This window comes from Oryx dammah, unplaced genomic scaffold, assembly GCF_014754425.2.
Source record: "Oryx dammah isolate SB20612 unplaced genomic scaffold, SCBI_Odam_1.1 HiC_scaffold_8, whole genome shotgun sequence".
Lineage (NCBI taxonomy): Eukaryota > Metazoa > Chordata > Mammalia > Artiodactyla > Bovidae > Oryx > Oryx dammah.
Window position 1 is genome coordinate 48,565,302 of NW_024070192.1, and position 19,198 is coordinate 48,584,499.

General features: G+C 38.0%; 1 protein-coding gene across 2 annotated transcripts in view; it reads left to right on the plus strand.

The window, feature by feature from the left end:
- The window catches only part of ACACA (acetyl-CoA carboxylase alpha), a 242,720-nt gene that overhangs the window by 131,666 nt on the left and 91,856 nt on the right, over nt 1-19,198 (plus strand). For both annotated transcript variants that reach the window (XM_040244115.1, XM_040244114.1), the window contains exons 33-38: nt 2,727-2,783; nt 3,032-3,076; nt 9,219-9,260; nt 10,324-10,539; nt 11,432-11,587; nt 14,206-14,409. In XM_040244115.1, the coding sequence (XP_040100049.1) occupies nt 2,727-2,783; nt 3,032-3,076; nt 9,219-9,260; nt 10,324-10,539; nt 11,432-11,587; nt 14,206-14,409 (720 nt within the window). The remainder of the gene's footprint in view (nt 1-2,726; nt 2,784-3,031; nt 3,077-9,218; nt 9,261-10,323; nt 10,540-11,431; nt 11,588-14,205; nt 14,410-19,198) is intronic.

The window sequence follows — 19,198 nt, forward strand, 5'->3', positions numbered from 1 at the left end:
AAAAAAAAAAAAAAAAAAGGCAGTTTCTCCATTTTCACTATGTTTATTTGTAACGTTAAGTGATGATAAGAAATTTTCTTTTTCCTTGACTGGCCTTGTAAACTGAGGCACAGAGAAACCCAGAATCTTTGCCTGTGGCTGTTCAGTAGGGAAAGGGTAGACTCTGTCAACAGTCCAAGCCTAGAGAAGCTGTGTGTCATGTACCAAGCTTATCCAGGAATATTAAACATTTTCACCTACTTGTTTTGAATATATATATATATATAAAGAAAAGGAAACAAAACCAGTTAAAAAAAAAAGCTGAAGTGATAACTAGTTTTGTTTTTCACTTCATAATCATGCTTGTAGCAGTTTAGAAAAAGTTTTATTTTTTTAAGCACACATTAAACTATCAAATAGGTTGATCCAAATTGTCCAAATAATCTTCTAGTCCCAGCATGTCTTTTTTTCTCTCATAGAAATTAGGATCATATATTTGTAAATGACTTGTGGAGGAGATTGAAGCAGTCAGTGTAAATGGAGTTTCTCCAGGTGCTGACGCCTAATCGCTGGGTAATAGCTGTGGACTTGCTGTGAGCCCCGCATTATTACAATGTAATCAGAATCCTGTTGCTCTGCTGTTATTGTTAGCCACTTGTGGAATTTTTAAAGCAATAACAATTTTGATTTTAAATCATGGCATTATTAAAGTTATTTTCTTCCCTTGCCGGAACATAGCTATTGATGCTTATCTTCGAAGGAGTTGGCTGTAGTGGAATTCTTTGTTGGTGTCAGAAGAAATGTTGCTATACCTTGGCATACAGAATCAGAAAACCACCACTGCCACACCCCACCTTATTATTCCTCCCTCTTCTCTTCTCCCTCCCCTTCTCCCACCATCCCTTCCTCCCTTTTTCCCTTCCTTCCTCCCTTTCTTTTCTTATTGTAGTATCAACACTTGGTTATTTACACTAGTGAGTATGATGCCCATACCAATCATTTTTAAATGTAGTTAAGCCAAAATTTATTTATATTTGATCTAGGAATTTATTATTAGGAAATTAATTTTTTCTACTTTTGCTTATGCTGTTGATTAGTTTTGTTACTAAAAATTGCCATAATAAAAATGGAGAAATAAGAGGAATGGCCCAGGGATGTGCTTATTTATAGGGGCAGCCAGTTTGGATTTAAAATATATATATTATCAAGAAAGTTAAGAATTGGTTTATGAATATATTTCTCAGTTAGAGTTAAGCAAAGTGTATGATCAAAGTGAAGTCCGGATGTGAGTTGTGAAAGTCGGCATAGTTTTTCTGTTGGTGTTATTCACGTATGTTTTCAGGTCATCCAACAAGTGGGATTGCTTTTCTGCTTTTTGTCGGGTAGCCCCTCTTTATTAGGGACTTTTAAGAGCATCTCTTTTACTTAGTTCATTCATCTGTTTCTTTGTCCCTGCCTTTTGAGATGAGTGAGCAGGACAGAGTATAGGAAGGCTTAGAGCCCAAGGCCCAAGACTCACAGAAGGAACTGTTTTGAAACTGCTAGTCTCTGTTGACTTTTTTGTTGTTGTTTAACATTTTTTTTTCCCATGGCGTTTTTGTCATTTTATTCATTTTTGATTGAAGGGTAATTACAGTATTGGTTTCTGCCATACGTCAACATAGATCAGCCATAGGTACACACATGTCCACTCCCTCCAGAGCCTCCCTCCCAGCCCAGCCCATGTCCTCGTATCTTTATTTACTTATTTGTTCTTTAGGCCATGCCTTGAGGCATGTAGGGTTTCCCTGGTGGCTCAGACTAAAGAAGCTGCCTGTAATGCAGGAGACCCGGATTCAATCCCTGGCTTGCAAAGATCCCCTGAAGAAGGGAACAGCAACCCACTCCAGTATTCTTGCCTGAAGAAAAACCATGGACAGAGGAACCTGGCAGGCTGTAGTCCTTGGGGTTGCAAAGAGTCGAATACAACTGAGTGTTTTATACACACACATAAGGCATGTGGAATCTTAGTACCCCAACCAGGGATCAAACCCATGCCCCTGTTTTGGGAGTGTGGAGTCTTAACCACTGAGTTCCAAGGAAGTCCCTGTTGACTTCTAATATACTGCTTGCCTATGCAAGCAGAAATATGAATAATCACTGAATTTAAATGCGCATTAGACATTGTTTTTAACAACTTTTAAACAGAATCCTTTAAAAAATGCCTCCATATAAAATAAGGAGGAAATGTTTTAGAATTAATAAGGTTAGAATTTGTTAGGTTGAATTCCAGGAATACTGTATCAGATGATAGGTGATGTCTATAGTCTAAATAACAATTTAGGATTTAAGTTTCCTGTTTTGTGGAAGTTTCTTATTTTTCCTCTACCTGATTTCATTTAGCTTCTGTATCAGTCTTGTTCTTCACATTTCAATACATGCAGTTTCTGTGAGCAGAAAGTGTGTTACTGTCTACCTTGATATGTATGAGTCCTTAGAGAATTTAGATGACCCCATATGACCCTTTCTCCTCCACAGAGTTCTCTTCCCATTTTATCCAGATCAATATATAAAACCTATTCTGTAAGACTCATTCCCAGAAGCCAGGTTGAGACTTATTTATTTGCAAGTTTGAAGGTGTCAAGTCAAGATATAGATATCCAAAAAGAATGCTTAGCCCAATCAGGGCCTTCTGAGGACTGAATAGGCTAACATTTAGGATGAATGGTGGTCTCATGTATCTTCTGTTTTTACGTGTTTGTTTGTAGAAAGCTACCCTGGTTGAACATGGGATCCGACGCCTTACTTTCCTGGTTGCACAAAAGGTATTGGCATGTGAATTATGTACCTCTGTAATATTTCTTATGCTGCTGCTAGAACTTTAAAAGTGAAAAATGGAATTATAACCATATGCTTACTTGTAGAATTTATGTAAAGGAATAACTGTTTCAGTATAAATTTAATCAAGAAAACCATTAGTTTGTCATCTCCTTTTACTCAGTTCTTTTAAAATTTTATTTCTAATTGCCTTCTGCTTTTTTTTTTGCCTTCCTTTATGTCTTTCATTTGAAAGGATTTCAGGAAACAGGTCAACTATGAAGTGGATCAGAGATTTCATGTAAGTAAGAGAAACCATGATGAAAGATCACTTACTGTTTTATCTGTTAGCTGCTGGTTATTTTTAGAAGGGCTGGTCTGATATTTGGTCCCTCTACTTTGAAAAAGTATTAGAATGGATATTTAGGTCTTCTACAGAGTATTCAGACTAAAGAGTCCCCCCCACTTTTTTCCCCATATAATGAATTCTCAGTGTATCTCTGAGAAATAGTTAAGAGTGAGCACATGCATTTATCCAAATGAATAAGGTAGAAGCAGGCGCTAACTAGTAATTTCTTCTGTGCACACAGTGAATCAGTAATCAAAGACTGCCACTCGTACTTGAGGTCTTGACTTCTACCGAACGTGGATTCAGATTCTATTATTGAGATCTGCCAATTCTGAAGAACAGTCATTTATTATTTAAAATGCCTTAACAGAGCCCAAGTTAGTGTTTTTGTCTTATGTTAATTCTACAAGGAAGAAATAAATAAAAATTAAGTTGCTGATTCTCCCATGTAACCAAATTGACTATTAATATTTATGAGTTTAAAATTTTTATTGAAAAATGTGAATAAAGAGAACTCACTAAATAGCCTGGTATCTGAACCATGGTGTATTTGTGTATGAGCATACTGAGTATCATTATAGCGGAGAGGTCAAAAATCCAGTTTGCAGTCAGGATGTCATTTTCTCAAAGGGCTGAATGTAGTCAAAATATTTCTTTAAAAATTCCTCCTGATATGGTGAAGTAAGATTCCAAAGGATATTTACGAAGTCTTAGTGTTTCTGATGAGAATTTTATTTTGTTTTTCGCAATCAAGATAATTAAGTTAGTTTTCAAGCCCTGCTCACTTGTTTGTAATGAAGGTAGCACTTGGGATGCTGGAAAGGACTTCCTAAACTCAAAGACCTGTGTGTGGGTGGGTTTTATTGCCCCTTTGTTTGTTAGGTCTCTTAACACTTGACATTCTATTTTCCATTCCACAGTTCACCTTGTTGGTCTAGTCTATAGAGAAACAAGAGAGCCTAGCCTGCAGGCTAAAGAGCTAGGATTTTCTGAAACGCTTTAGGAAATGTTGTGGACTCCACAATTCCCCTGTGTTATTGATGTCAGGAAATCAAGCAGAGTGCAGATATATATCAATCAATAACTGTAGATAGGAGACAGGAGGCAGTGGAGAAGTATGAGGAGCTTAAAGAGAACCCCGGGGCTTTAGGAAGAAAAATCAGGAGCTTAGAGAATAAAATTGATACTTGGGGATAGAGTATGAGAATCTGCAAATAAATACTGTGGCTGGTAGATGCTGATCAGAACTCAGGTAGACATGCCAGAGCCAGGCCCTGGATTTAGAAAAAGTATCGGGCGAGGTTCTTAAGTGCTAATCTGATTTGTTCTTTCATCACTGATTTTGGAATATATTTTATTCTGAGGAGTAACACTGAATTTGTAAAATTGTTTTCCTTTTTCCTTAGAGTCTTCATGTCTATTGCATAATAACTGGTTTTCTATAATCAGCATTCTGTGAAACCCTCCACTGAATTTTTTTTTAAAGGCCAAAGCAATTAATTGTCATGGACATTTTTGGGGGACACTTTCTTATCATTGAATCTACATCTTGTCCTAGAAAATATCTAACAGCTTTAAAACATTTTTTTTTCACCCTGCTCTCTTAATATTTCCAGATTTCAGTTGAATAGAGACATGTATAAGCAAGATCTACTTGGAAATGAACCCAACAGGTGGTCTTCCCGATCATTCATTGTCCAGTTTCCATTTATAGTGGCATGAAGTGGGAAATGAGTTAAATTGTCAAGTGACTTGATCTGTCATAAGTGTAGTAAACGTAGCTTTAGGATGCAGAGAACATGAAGGTTCAGGTATGGACTGGATTTTCCCTGAAGAATTGGGTGGCAGAGGAGTTGGGGTGTTTTTATGTTAGGCCCCTGAGACATGATTAGCAATTATGCAGCGGGCAAGGGTGACTGTTACTGAACTCTGGCCAGGATCTGCCATAGCCAGGAAGCCCTGGCAGGAGTTGTACGAATCCGGGGCTCACCAGGTTGCTGCTCTGAGCTCCTCCGCTGGTGGTGGCTTGAAGGACGCTTGTCCTCTGTCGTGTCATCCGACGTGCGCTTGCCCCTAGTTAGTGTGGTGTGAAAAAGAGGAAGCTTTCCGGGAGCGTTAGTGATGAATCCCTTGATCTCTCCGGCTTCCTGGTAATCCACTGTTATGTATGCAGCCTCCCCTGCTCTACACTGTAAAATCCCCATATTATTGAGTAGAAGAGGAGACACGTGTGAGAGGGGGCAAGGAGAGGAGGAAGGTTACCATGTTTGGTTCAAGAACAACATGGCTGTTGTGGAAGGAGGCAGCCATTCTGTTCCATAGTTGTCATCTCGTGGGCTGCTTCAGGACCAGAACATTGCCTGGTGGAGGTTCCTAGAGAGTGTGGATATTAGGTGTTTATTCACATGGCAGCAAAGGCTGGAATTATTTCCAATATTGTTTCATCAACACAGTCCCCGGAGATCTGTCCACCAGAATGTCTGCTGATGCCTAAGTGTCTTGGCTCTACATGGAGACCATTCTTCTGAGCAGGCAGTAGTCACCAACATTAAGGAGTCTTGGTGTTTGAGTCTGTTTCCATAATCATCTAATTAAAGCAAATACCCATAATGGGACTTTGACTATCAATGCTTAACACTGATATTTAAACAAGAAGTTTGAGGAAAAGCAAGTCTATCCTTGTAAATATCTTCTTCATATTAAAAAAAAAATCGAGGCCTTGAAAGCAAAAGAAGACTCTGAATTTCTATATTAAGTTGCTGTTCTCCAGTTTTAGGGAGTACTAAGTCTCTGTTCATTTCATGGATATTCAGATCTAGAATTCCAAAAAGTATAGCAGAAGATGCTGTTTAATTCTGACATAAGTCATATACTTTAAGAAACTTTGCATTTTTTTTTTCCAGCAAAGTTTTGTTAAGGATGCTAAAATGCGTGTTTCTCAGATCTTTTCTTATACTTGGCTGCCCAAACAGAGCATTAGGTCCAGAAACCATGATGAGATTCTAAATCAGATTTCCACCTGTAGTTTCCTTTTGTTTTTTGTTTGTAAGATTTCATGAGATTTTAAAAAATTCTGCTGTAAATCACCTAGGAGATAATTGCAGTCTTACTGATTTTTATGTGAGTGACTCCCACTTTAAATGTTTTGGATTGTTTTCGCCTGAAGGAAGAGCCCACTATCGAAAACAGTTATCATGGTTAGTAGTTCAATCTTTAAAAAAAAATTGATATGTCAATTATATCTCAATAAAGCTAGAAAAAAATTGGCAGTTCTGTTTGCTAGTGGATCAACTATTAGTTTTTCAGGAGGTTTGGTTTGAGTTTTTGTTTTAATTACAGCCTATATAATTAGTTCTCAGCATGTTGAGGTAAAAGAGAATTGCACCAGCAAGCTTCCCATTTCTTCATCTCATTAGGTTCTTAACACGATTATTAGTATCATAATCAGCTATGATGTTTTCTGTTGCAGGTTTTCACATTCTCTGATTTGCAGGGTGTCTTGATTGGCTAATTTAGGCAAATTATTTTGATTGTCTTGATGATGGTTGGCTGATTAGAACACAGCAGGGGTATAATTTCTTCCAGAGAAACGTTGCATTCTTTTGTTTTTTGGTACCAGAACACTAAGAGGGTTTTTCTTTGTGTACATTCAATTATGATATTTGCCCATAACACTAGTAGAATGCCTAGAAAGCAATTACATTAGTGACGGAATAAGCTTGAATGCCGTTAGTGGAAAAATTGGCTGTATGAGGATGTGGTAGGATGAAGGAATTTACTAAAACTATAATCAGACTTTGGGATTTCTTCTTTTCTGTGTTTTCTGTATTTCTGTGACTTTTGAGTGAAAAAAAAAAAAGAACACGCAATTTTCTACAAAAGTCTTTCCCTGTCTTAGAGAATTGCTCATTAATCCTGGTTTACCATTGCATGGAATTTCATGCCATCTCCTATTCTGAATGCTTTGTGCTTAGTGAGGACCCCACTGTGGAACTAAAAATTTATTCAAAAGTTTAAGAACATTTGTTCATGTCATCTCATCTTTTGCATAAATGGTACTCTAAGTAACTATTTTAGGTAACGAATTAATTAAAGTTAAGGAGGAATTGAAGAGTATGTGATTAAAAGATTGTATCATTACTTTCCTTGACTTTTCTTTCAGAAAAATCTCATGGAAGGACTTTGTTACCCTTCTTTTTTGACTCATGTTACTTTTTAGCTAATGCTCTGAAAGCCATACCTCTTGAGAATAAAACCAAAACTAGACTGTATCAAGCCTGGAGCATGAAATCTACTGACAATTCAGCTCAACATCTTCCTGCTTAACCTTGAAGTCATCCCCATGCTCTTCACTGTCATTCAGGGGAATTAGAGAATTATTTAGGACAAAACATCATCAGTAAAAGATCAGTGCTGTGTAAAATCCACTTTCAAAGGGCTTTTGAAGACCCACGCCTGGACAAGTGGTTTGCTGGCCTTGCTAAACAAGCTCCTAGAAGCTGTTTTTCAGTTAAAATGCCAAGGAAAATGTAAAAAGATTTATTAACTGAGCAAGTTCTAGTTAAAGTGAAGTGTAAGACCTGTGGAAAGTATTCAAGAAGTTTTCCATAAATTTAAGAACCATGAATTTTGCCTTTTTTTTTTTCTTTTTCTTTTTTTCCCTTAAAGCCTTAGTTTCATTTTCTAGGGTTTTTGGTTTTTGTCTCATAAACAAACATGGTTCTTGAAAGAGAAGTCCTCTAAATAAGGAATTTGGACTAAAAAGAAGAATAGATAGGTAACATCCTATACTTGCTAGGTAGAGATGAAATGGCACAGGCTCTATCGTTAGACCCAAGTTTACCTTTCGGGGCCATAATAATTGGGATTGATACATATACACTAACAATACTATGTATGAAATGGATAACTAATGAGAACCTACTCTGTAGCACAGGGAACTCTCCTCAGTGCTCTGTGCTGAACTAAATGGGAAGGAATTCCAAAAAAGAGGGGATATATGAATAGGTACAACTGATTCACTTTGCCATACAGTAGAAACTAACACAATATTGCATAGCAATTATACAACAATAAAAAACTTATAAAAAAAAAAAAAAGCAGTACTCTTCCAGAGAGGTTGTTGAGAGCATTCGACAGTCAACCCATGAGAGCGCCTGGCACCCACAAGGCTTTCAGTTCACATCTCCTTCATGGTTCCTGAAGTTCATTGAGGGGTGTTTAGGCAGCCAGTCCTGGTCTCTCTGCCTTGTACCGATAAGTGTTTGATTACATTGCACTCATAATGAAGAAGATGCCTTAATGAAACCTCCTATGGAGGCAAATAGTAATGACTTGATTCCAACACTGCCAGTAGAGCTTCCCATCCGAGAAACAGGGGTATTAGGTGTTAATAAGTTAAATTTCAGAAACTAATGGACTCTGCTAATTGAATTCATCTTTGTTAATTAATAAGGTTCTAGTAAATTGGTCGCTTTCTTGGGTAATGCCCTGCAAAAGAGCAGTGAGACCTAATGATCACATGTTCACTAGTTCCACCCTGTTCTTTCCTAGACACAGAGGGCTACTGACCAAAGTAACATCTCACACTTTTCTTTGTCTTGAAATGTTATTGTGTAAACCTTTGAAATTATCGACTTGAGAGTGAATGAGGGGGGAAAAAAGCATGGATTGGGGATGCTATGTTCTCTGGTGAGTTACACTGTGAGTTTCTTAAGGAGAAACTTGGGAAATCAATCTGGTAACTACTATTGCAGGGCGGCAGTATAACGATGCATTGGTCTTATGTGCCAGTTTCTGCCATGGGTAGCAGCCAAGAAGACGTTTTCCACTTGGGAGATGAAAAAAATACCATTTTTCACCCTAGCTATTAGTTGGGTTAGTATTGTGGTGGTTCTCAAATTTGTAAATGGGGTCAAAGTGATGGTTCCCCAGAGGATCATTCGTTTTCTCCAGACTAAGGTTAGGTAAGGATTGTGTTTTCTAGGCAACTGTCTTCTAGATGCTTGACTGTTTCTCTACCATGTGTTTATCCCCCAAAGAGTCAGTCATATCTGTGAAAGACTGACACATTTTCCTTCCTTCTTTAACGCAGAGAGAATTTCCTAAATTTTTCACGTTCCGAGCAAGGGATAAGGTAAGGACTGATTTTTTTTTTCCTCTTTTTTTTTTTTTTTAAATCTTTGTTTTTTTCCTTAAAAGCCCAAGAGTAGTATATCTGTGCCATATGTTCTTACCATTCTTCTTTCTCTAATTGAACTTATACTTCCCTTTGTCTTACATATGTCTTTGAACGAAACAAAGTTCCCTTCCAAAAGAGTTTGGTTCAGGAAACACTGTAATGTCCTGACCTACCGAAGACAGTGATAACTTTCAAAATCATCCATTAGGATAATCCTCATGATGTAATATGAAAGGACTACTATAGTTAGTTGGATTATTCTTGTCACCCACAGACACTTCATTTATCAAGGCTTGTTTATGTGCATTATTCAATTCTAAAATATAGAATTTCAGACCACATTGGTTTCTTCTTATTACTAGCTTATGTTTTTGGATTTCTGTCTCCATTTACTCTATGGAGATGTACTCTAAATATGTCTGGCTTCAGCAAAACACACAGTAAATGAATGTAAATGCAATTTTAAAAAAGAAATATGAATAATTATGCATGAATACAGGATATTCCATAACCAAATACCTATTTTTCAATATTATATAACGTTTGTCTTCCTGTGTCCTTTTTCACTCTGCCAGAATGGTAAGAGTGTGAGACATGGACCCTGCCCGTACGTGTTTTAGATGAGTTGGATAAAACGAAAACACTGGTATGTGAAGTAGACAGTAATGTGAAGTAGTTTGGTTAATTGTTAAAAAAAAAATGAACTATGAAGACTTGAAATGCTACAGGAGTTCTGGGGGAATAGATGGGGGTTTTTTGTTTGTTTTTAATGGAGAGCGTCACCAGTTGTAAAAGTATAAATGATGAAAGCTTACAAAGTAAACAGGGCCTCTAGTGCCTAATCTTACATCAGTTATCGCAGTTTCCTTGTATGTAGCTCCTCCTTTTTTCCCCTTTGGTTCATTGGCACAACATGGCTTATGTTTCTTTTTTAAGCATTTCCTTTATATACAATTTCATAATAAAATTTTGTAACTGTCTCTTGTAAGCTTTTCTTTCCTCCAATTCTTGTATTCAGTTTGAGGAAGATCGTATCTATCGTCACCTGGAGCCTGCCCTAGCTTTCCAGTTAGAGCTGAACCGGATGAGAAATTTTGACCTTACTGCCATCCCATGTGCCAATCACAAGATGCACTTGTATCTCGGGGCAGCCAAGGTGGAAGTAGGCACAGAAGTGACAGACTACAGGTTCTTTGTTCGTGCAATCATCAGGCATTCTGATCTGGTCACCAAGGTGGGTGCTGTACTTTCTTCTCTTTTTTTCTTGGGCGGGGACGCTATGCCACCCGGCTTGCAGTATGTTAGTTCCCTGACCAGGGATCGAACCTATGCCCACTGCAGTGGAAGCACAGAGTCCTAACTACTGGGCCACCAGAGAAGACCCCGGGTGCTGTACTTTAATGGAAAGTTATCTCTGAGGGAAGAGACAGAGACACAGCCATGATTCAAAATCAGGTTTTCCTCCTGAATCAAGGCTCTTGTTCTCTGTCATCCTGTTGTCCAATATCCACCAGAAGCCTAAGAGTCACTTCTCTCCCAGAGGTAAATATTCCATGCAATAAAGGGCTTTTTTTCCCCTTTCATTTGATTTTTCTTGGTAATGGAAGTATGATAGTACTTGCTTGAGAGAAGGAAAAGCATGCGAACAGAAAAACCACGGGGAAGTTTGGGTGATGATAGAGTATAAAATGAAAAGTTAGAGATGACTCCATGGGAAACCTGTCTAAAAGTGGGGGTAGTTTCTGTACACAGCTGGTATGTGACTTGTTCCTGCATCCCATAGCCATAACCTTTCTGCGACTTTTCCTCTCTAAACAGATTTCCTTTCTGTGCTGCTCTGTCTGGCAGTTGTGACCCTACTAGGGTTGCAGCTCTGGGGGTGCCCAGAATCTCCACTTATTGTAAGAAAATGGTACTGAACAGGCAGGAGGAAGGGCTGGTGGGAACTCTCTATCTGACCCTTGCTAGCCCCTGCTGCCTGTGGTCTTTGGGTTGACCCCAGGAAGAAAGATAAATAACATCTACATAACAGCCTTATGACTTGTTGGGTTGGCCAAAATCCAAAGAAACTTTTTGGCCAGCCCTATAAAACATTAATGTTGATGGTGATTTTCTTTCCTGCATAGGAAGCTTCCTTTGAATATCTACAAAATGAAGGGGAGCGGCTCCTCCTGGAAGCCATGGATGAGTTGGAAGTCGCCTTTAACAATACAAATGTCCGGACTGACTGCAACCACATCTTCCTCAACTTTGTTCCTACAGTCATCATGGATCCATCGAAGGTACATTTCTCTGTAGCTTTGCACCCAGCACCTGCCAACACAGCAGAGAGAGTCATTCTTATTTGTTTGCACTTGGACCTGGAAACAGGTACTTCCTTGGTCAGCTGACTGAACCCTTGATCTTTAAAGTTTACAGAAGGCTTCTAGGACTGGGTTTCTGGGATGATATAAAAAATTTGATATAACCATTGAAAGCATACCTCAAAACTGAAGGTGTCTCTTTGTTCTGCTATGAAGCTTTACTTCTCCACTACCTGCCTTTGAGTTTCTGCTGAAAAGCATGTGATGGTGTCTGACTCCCTTGCTGTAGTGATCTCTGAGTAAATAATCTTTAAACACAGTGATTTAAAAATTTTAAAAGCAATCATAATTTACCATGAGACTTAGCTGTGAGTAGAAATTTCATAATCATACATTTTAACTTATGTTTTTAATTTATAATTATGTTTAATATACATTAATACATACATTTTAATGTAATCATTAAATATTAACTCATAGTTCTATTTGCTTTCATAGATATAGTTTAAAAGTGTATCTAGTCCATTGTATTGCAGGAGATACAAGCCACTAAAAATCTTGTAATATAATTTGTATATAATTAAATACATCCATTTACGTATAAGGTTTAAAACACTGAAGGTGGTTTGATGTTATCTTGATAGTCACTTATAAGCAGCACAAAAATGTAAAACTTCTTCCTCTTCTTCCATTGGTAGTGGGATATTTTATGATTTTACCATGAAAGCAGTCCTATTTTGTTTAATTCCCTAGGATTTCTCATCTGGTATAACTAACTTTGCTATTATTGGGCATTTTGGCAAAATTACTGCCTCTTTTTACTAGTCATCCGATGGCCTTTGAGCGGTAATACACCTTTCCAAATTGTCTAACCTATTTCTCTGTAGTATTTTTCCACAGAGGAAAATTTGGTTGATATGGAATTCCACACATAACAATGTATGGTTCCTTCCCCGAGGCTCTATTCTAAAATACACTCCATATAATTTAAGGAAGGAAAGCAAGGTGACTCTGTACTTGACCTTTTATCCCAGGTGTAATAAAGACGGGTTGCTCTCTTGTTTCCACTCCCTCTAACCTTTTTATGATATTGTGGAATTTGAATAGGAGAACCAGTATATTTGAATAGGAGAACCAGTATATTTGAAGAGGAGACCTCTTTCTCAAGAGCCATTGTAGACATGGACTTTTGCTTTTTGAACTTAGTGCCTAAGACCTGAGAAATCATTTTCTACTTTTTTTTTTCCTTCTAGACTCGAACTACTGATTAGTTGCCTTGTCTGCCAGGAAAGTCGAGGTCAGGGCTACTTACTGAGTTTCACAAGGTCTCATTATTTGGTTAAAGCAAAGGTTCTCTTGAGCGTCCTAGGATTGATGAAACTAGGAGTTAAAACGTGCCCTGGAGACTCTGTCACTATATATATTTGTAGATATGACTTAGCATTCCTCAATGAGTTTTTGCTATCAGCTTCTCTGTTTCTACTCCAAATGCTCATATGCCCTAACTCTGTCTTTCTAACCATAGATAGCTGTCAATTTCCTGTATTTAGAAATTGTTGACTTTTGTTCCCTCAAAAAAAAGAATGGATAGATATCTCTTGGTTAACAAGCAAGTGTGGGAATAAAGATGTTAACTCCTTGAAACTCGTTTTAACCTGAAATTCTTTGGAACAGAAATAAACTACAAGAGTGGCACATACTTCCAAAGAGTCACAAATGAAGGATGGCATGAGATTTAAAAAAAAAAATTCTCTAAGACGTTGAGAAAGCATTTTAGAGAGATACTCATTTAAGAAAACATTGTTTTGAGTAGAATATCTTAGCTGCCTGTAGCCATACTGGGAATAAAAAAATTCTTTTTTGCGTGAGTATGTCAATAAGGAAAAATCACATCTAAGGCCATTTGGTTAAAATAACTCACCAAACCCTAAAAATGAGGGCCACTAAGCTGCTTTGGTACACAGGTGAGAAAAATGAGGGAACATTTGCCCCATCTCATTAAATCCTAGTTGGACTTAGCAGTGACCTAGCTTCAGAGCTCTGTTTAGAGAGAACATTCTAGCACCACCTACAAATTGCCTTTCTTTAATTTGTGCAATTTACCAAGAAACATATATTATAAAGTTTAATAAAATTGTATGGAAAAAAGCTCATGGTGATAATTGCTATGTTGATTTAAGGTCCTGAAAGTGCAATGAAACATAGTTACCATGCATATAAATGCTACTTAATAGCTGTTTAACTAGGGGTTTTATTCTTATTTGGGGCCTTCTCTTAAATCCCATGGCTTCTAATTTTAGATATTGCAGATCTTTGGCATAGAATATGAATACAATTGGGAAAGAGGAAGAGAGTTACACAGATTTGGGTGTTGTGAGCCAGAGAAAACCACTGAAATGCCAGGCCAGCGTGAAATTGTCCCTGACTTGTTCTGAGTAAGAGTAGGGTTGGGGATAAACTGTGTGTCTTTCTGGAAGGAATACATGGAGGACACATCTCCAGAAACCAGAATCTGTTCCCGTTCCTCCCTTCCCAAAGATGGGCAGACCTGAGTCAGGTGCTAGTTACAAGGCGCTTAAGTTTTGTGTCTGTGTCAGATTGAGGAATCCGTGCGGAGCATGGTGATGCGCTATGGAAGTCGGCTGTGGAAGCTGCGTGTCCTCCAGGCAGAACTGAAAATCAACATTCGCCTGACACCAACTGGAAAAGCAATTCCCATCCGCCTCTTCCTGACGAATGAGTCTGGCTATTACTTGGACATCAGCCTGTACAAGGAAGTGACTGATTCCAGGACAGCACAGGTACAGTAGTTAAGCAGGCTCCTCAAAATTTTGACTTGGTTCCCCCAGAGAAAAGCCACTTGTCCTTGTTAAAGAAAGACCCCAATTCACAAATCCATTGTTCCACCTAGTGGGAGTTATCCTCGCTCAGCTTAAATGGTTGCATGAACTTGAAACACTTCATTTGCCTCATAAGCAGCGCCTCTGTCGTAATCCTGAATGTTTTGAAACCCTTAACCTTTGCTCATGAATTGGGGAGCCCTAACAGGAGCCAAGTGAACCTGACTCCGGAGTAATTGTGCAATTTGGGGTTCTTGGGCTACTTGAACAATTTTGTCTTCTCTGATCTGATTTGTCCTTGTTCCTGTTTTCAGCCTAGTTAGACCACTCATTGGCAAGGAAAGGAAGGAGAATTGTTGAAGTAGGAAATATCTCAAAGAAAGAAATTTCAACATAATATAATAATAGCTTGAGCAAGATCAAGCAGAGATTTTATCTTGTTTACCCTTTGTTCCACTTATACACGTTGTCTTGCCTTCAAAGAGTTCAGAGTATCATATATCTATAAAAAAGCAAAGTGGCAAACTTTAACCTATTTTTTCAGGTAGAAGAATTGAGAATGTGAAAATGAAAAGTGACTTTCAAAGTAGATTTGTTCAATGATAACAGAGAATTCCCTTTTAATCTGTTTGATCACCTGAGTTTCTAAATCTTTGGGCCGTTGGCTATGGTACAGGATTTAGCTTCGTTCACCATTATTCACATCTTTTTAAGAACTGGGATGTTAATTTTAGGTCTCTGGCCTGAACTTGGCAAGTGCCTTTCTTCTCCTTAAAGGAGGAACTTGCTCCTTTGTATGTGTATACAAGATCTCGGTCTGTTCTATGTATTGGGTGATTAAGAGATTATTTGTCTCTTGTTTTTATCTACATCCTTTTAAGTCTGGGAACAGCAGTAAGAAAAGATTTTTTTGCCAGGATTTTGAAGACAAATCTTAAAACTCTGGGTTTGGACAGTTGTCTGAGTGACCTTTCATTTCGTGCCTTGATTCCCACTTAGATGGCCAGAGAAATCTATCCTGTGAGAAGTGAACAGTTAAAACAGAAAGTGCGTGCAAGAGTGCAAGGGGTGAGCAAGAGAAAGAGTATTCAATAATTTTCACGGCATTTGATGTTTTTCAGGACAACCTTAAAGACATTTTCAGTCAAAGCTTTCCATGGGCAGTGATGTTTTTAATTAACTTCTACAGTGGCTTCAAGGCAGGTCTATTCTTGTGAAAAATAAGATGGCCACTTGAGATTTTAATGTTTTTGATAAATATGTTTGTTCTTCATAACTACTCCCCCTGTCCTTTCTTTTATTAGAAAGCTCTGAGATTTCCCTCATGCTGGCCAGTGGTGACACAGGGGGGATGAGAGGCACAAATGCCTTTATTCAGGGTTTAATAGAAGGAAATGGCAACCCACTCCAGTATTCTTGCCTGGAAAATCCCATGGACAGAGGAGTCGCGCAGGCTACAGTCCATGGGGTCGCAAAGAGTCAGACACAACTAAGTGACTTATGTTTGGCACAGCAAGTATTTGAAAAATAAATGAGCTGCCTTCTGCCTGAGGGAGTTCCCTTCTCACCGTGGGTCCTGTGTATTTAGGAAGCCCTAGAAAAAGGGGTCTCCCCCAGGCTCTTCCGCTGAGACTCAGTGGCCACTGCCAAGTGTGAAGGCAAGAGCCCACAGCTGGAGGAGGGAGCTAACGAGAGAGCCTCTAACTCAGCTCTGGCACTCCGAAAGCCTCCCTGATGCTTATCAGCAATTCATTTTTTCCCTTTCTGTGCTCTAGCGAGTCACTACACGAATCTAAAACAACATAGGACCGTGCGTATCATTCAGTGTTTGTTCATTAATTTAGCACTTATTGACCACTTACGATGTATCAAGCAGTAGGGATACAAAGGTAAAAAGTGATATTTCTTCTCAAGAAATTTACCCATGATGGAAGAAGACAGATAATCTGTTTCTCTGTTGTGTGGTTTGATTTGTGCCATCAAAAAATAAGTCCATGGTTCTAAGGGAGCAGACTGTATAGGATTAGAGATTTTTTTTTTTTCCAGGAGAAGCCCTTTTGATGGCCTCTGGTAAAAGATGTGTGATAAATAAAATATGTACATATGTTCATGAATTTGTAAAGTATATGCTTTATCAATTTTTAATGACTATGGCCATGATAGCAGAAAATGGAATTAACTTAGGTAACATAGATAGATAACTATCTAATATACATCTAATATATATCTGTTATAACAGTTATCTATGTTATCTATCATTCAGAGACTTCCAGGGCCATCCATTATTATCAACCTCTTGTTCAAGAATAATTTTTCATTCTTTCTGTCAACAGGAAGCAAGGTTGACTGGCTTGAGTTTCATTTTATTTAACTTTCCTTGTATAGTCTTTGTGGTATTAGCTATCCTGAGCACTGATGTCAGGCAGTCAGAGTAGGGAGATTTGAGTAATCCATTACATAAGTCCATTGATTTCCAATGTTCAGTGTAAGAGGGAAATATACATTTCAAAATCATCTTTATTGAGATAGAACTTAGACATAATAAAAGGCACTCATTTTACGTGTACAGTTTAATTCATCCTCAAATTGCACACACCTGTGACCACCATCCCAGTCATAAAGACCACCTGACACCCTCAAAAATTCCCTTTTTCTCCTTTGCAGTCAAAGGTAAGGGCACCCTCCTCAGCCCTAGCCACCCATCAATCTGCTTTCTAGTTTTACAGAGTAATTTTTGCCTGTCCTGGAATATCAGATAAATGAGGTTAGACAATATGTGCTATTTTGTGTCTGTCTTCTTTTGGTAAACGTAGTGTTTTTGAGAATCATCCTTGTTGTATGAATCATGGGTGTGCTCCTTTTTGTTGCTGAGTAGTGTTCCATTTTATGGATATACGAAAATTTTTATATTCATTAACCTGTTGATGGGCATCCAAAGTTTTATTTTTCAGTTTGGGCTATTGTGAGTAAAGCTGCTGTGAACATTGATTTCCAAATATTTGTGTAGATTTGTTTTTATTTGAGTAAATATATGAGTACAGTTATTGGGGTATAGTAAGTGTAAGTTTAATTTAACCACGTTAAATTCCCACCAGCAGTGAAAGTATCCAGAGCACTTTCTCCAACCTGCTTTCTCAGTCCACACAGTTATGTTGCTTGAATGACCTTCAAGCAAAAAGGTCTGACTTTATTCCAGACTTTGCAAAAACTGTACCTGTTGGTCTTGTCTTTCCTAATAGACAGGAATGTATTGGATGGGCCAAAAAGTTTATTTGGATTTTCCATAGGATCTTATATAAAAACCCAAGCAAACTTTTTGGCCAACCCAACAGTTTTGAGAACCTATTGCTTTTGCTCTCTTTTTTTTTTTCCCCCTTATTTTGACTTGGGTTATCTCCTCTAAGTCCAGTTTTTACATACTTATACCCTAGCCTCACTTAACACTTCAGATCTCTTGAAACATTTCTATTTATGCCTGCCACATTACTAAGACATTGCTAATTCTACCTCCCACCTGGGGACTTTCATCATTAGCTCTGTGGAAGAGGATTGGGAGCTCGATTCTGTGGGTCTTTAAGCAGTCCACAACAGAGTGTGCCCAGAATAGGACCTGATTGACAAGTAAGTAGAACACGTTTGTTCCTTTTGATCTAAAGGGCTAACGATTTACTTACTTGAACTGTACCCAGGATTTAGGAGAATACCTCATTCTCTCCTGGTGCCAGTTTAGCAAGCCTGCAAATCTGTTCATTAATGGTAGACTTAAGCTTATATATTTTAGGCCCGAAGAGATAGGTGGGTATACACACATACCCTCATTTCCCAGTCTCCATTTGTATTCACTGCACTGGGAATCTGTGTTTTATGTATTCATGCATAAAGTGCCTAGCTTAGTGTCATACAACCTCTGGGCACTCAATAAATATTAATTGAATTGAAATAATGGCATCCCTTATAAATATTCATAAGCAAATAAAACTATCTAAATATATGAAATATGAGGTACTCTTCTAGAAATATTTGAGTTAAAATGATTAAAAACTGGTGTGGTGATTTTATAATGTGACAAATATAGGTATTGCAGGAGCTGTTCCCTAGTTGTAGACACAGTATACTGGGGGAAATATATATGTACGTGTATTATATTTAATAAAATATATATACTTTTTTACTAAAGGCTCTGTCTTATGAGCTCACAAAAGTCAGCTAGCTAGATGGATGGGTAAAATCCACTTGTGTCACATCTTTGAAGCCTTTGTGTAGCTAATTGTACTTATGAAGTACCTTCTGAGCCAGTAGACTGTAAAGTATAGGTGTCCTGGTAGAGCTTTGACCTGGCCTTCTACCTTTGAAGATAGAACAGAGTTCTCTTTGGTGCATGGCTGTTCCTCAACTTAAATACCAGGACTGTTTAGTTGGTTAGTTGACCTTCGTTTCCGAATATAGGATTCAAGTCATTTTGACAGGCAAGCATTATCAGTCCTTCTCTGAAACATGAAATTTACTCTGCTGCTTTCTCGTTGATTTCCACGAATTCAAAAGTGAGAGGAGGAGCATGTGATTTGTGGTTGGTTACATACCATTTTTTGGAGTTGGTTAATCTGTAGAGGTGAGAGTACCATGTACCCAGTATTAAGAGGTGTATCTTAGCTATTCAACTCACCAAAAATGTGTTTCAAGAAATAACATTTGTGAAAAAAAGTCCCTCTAGGCAACTCATGGGATTTTTTTTTCTCTTGTCTTTTAATTC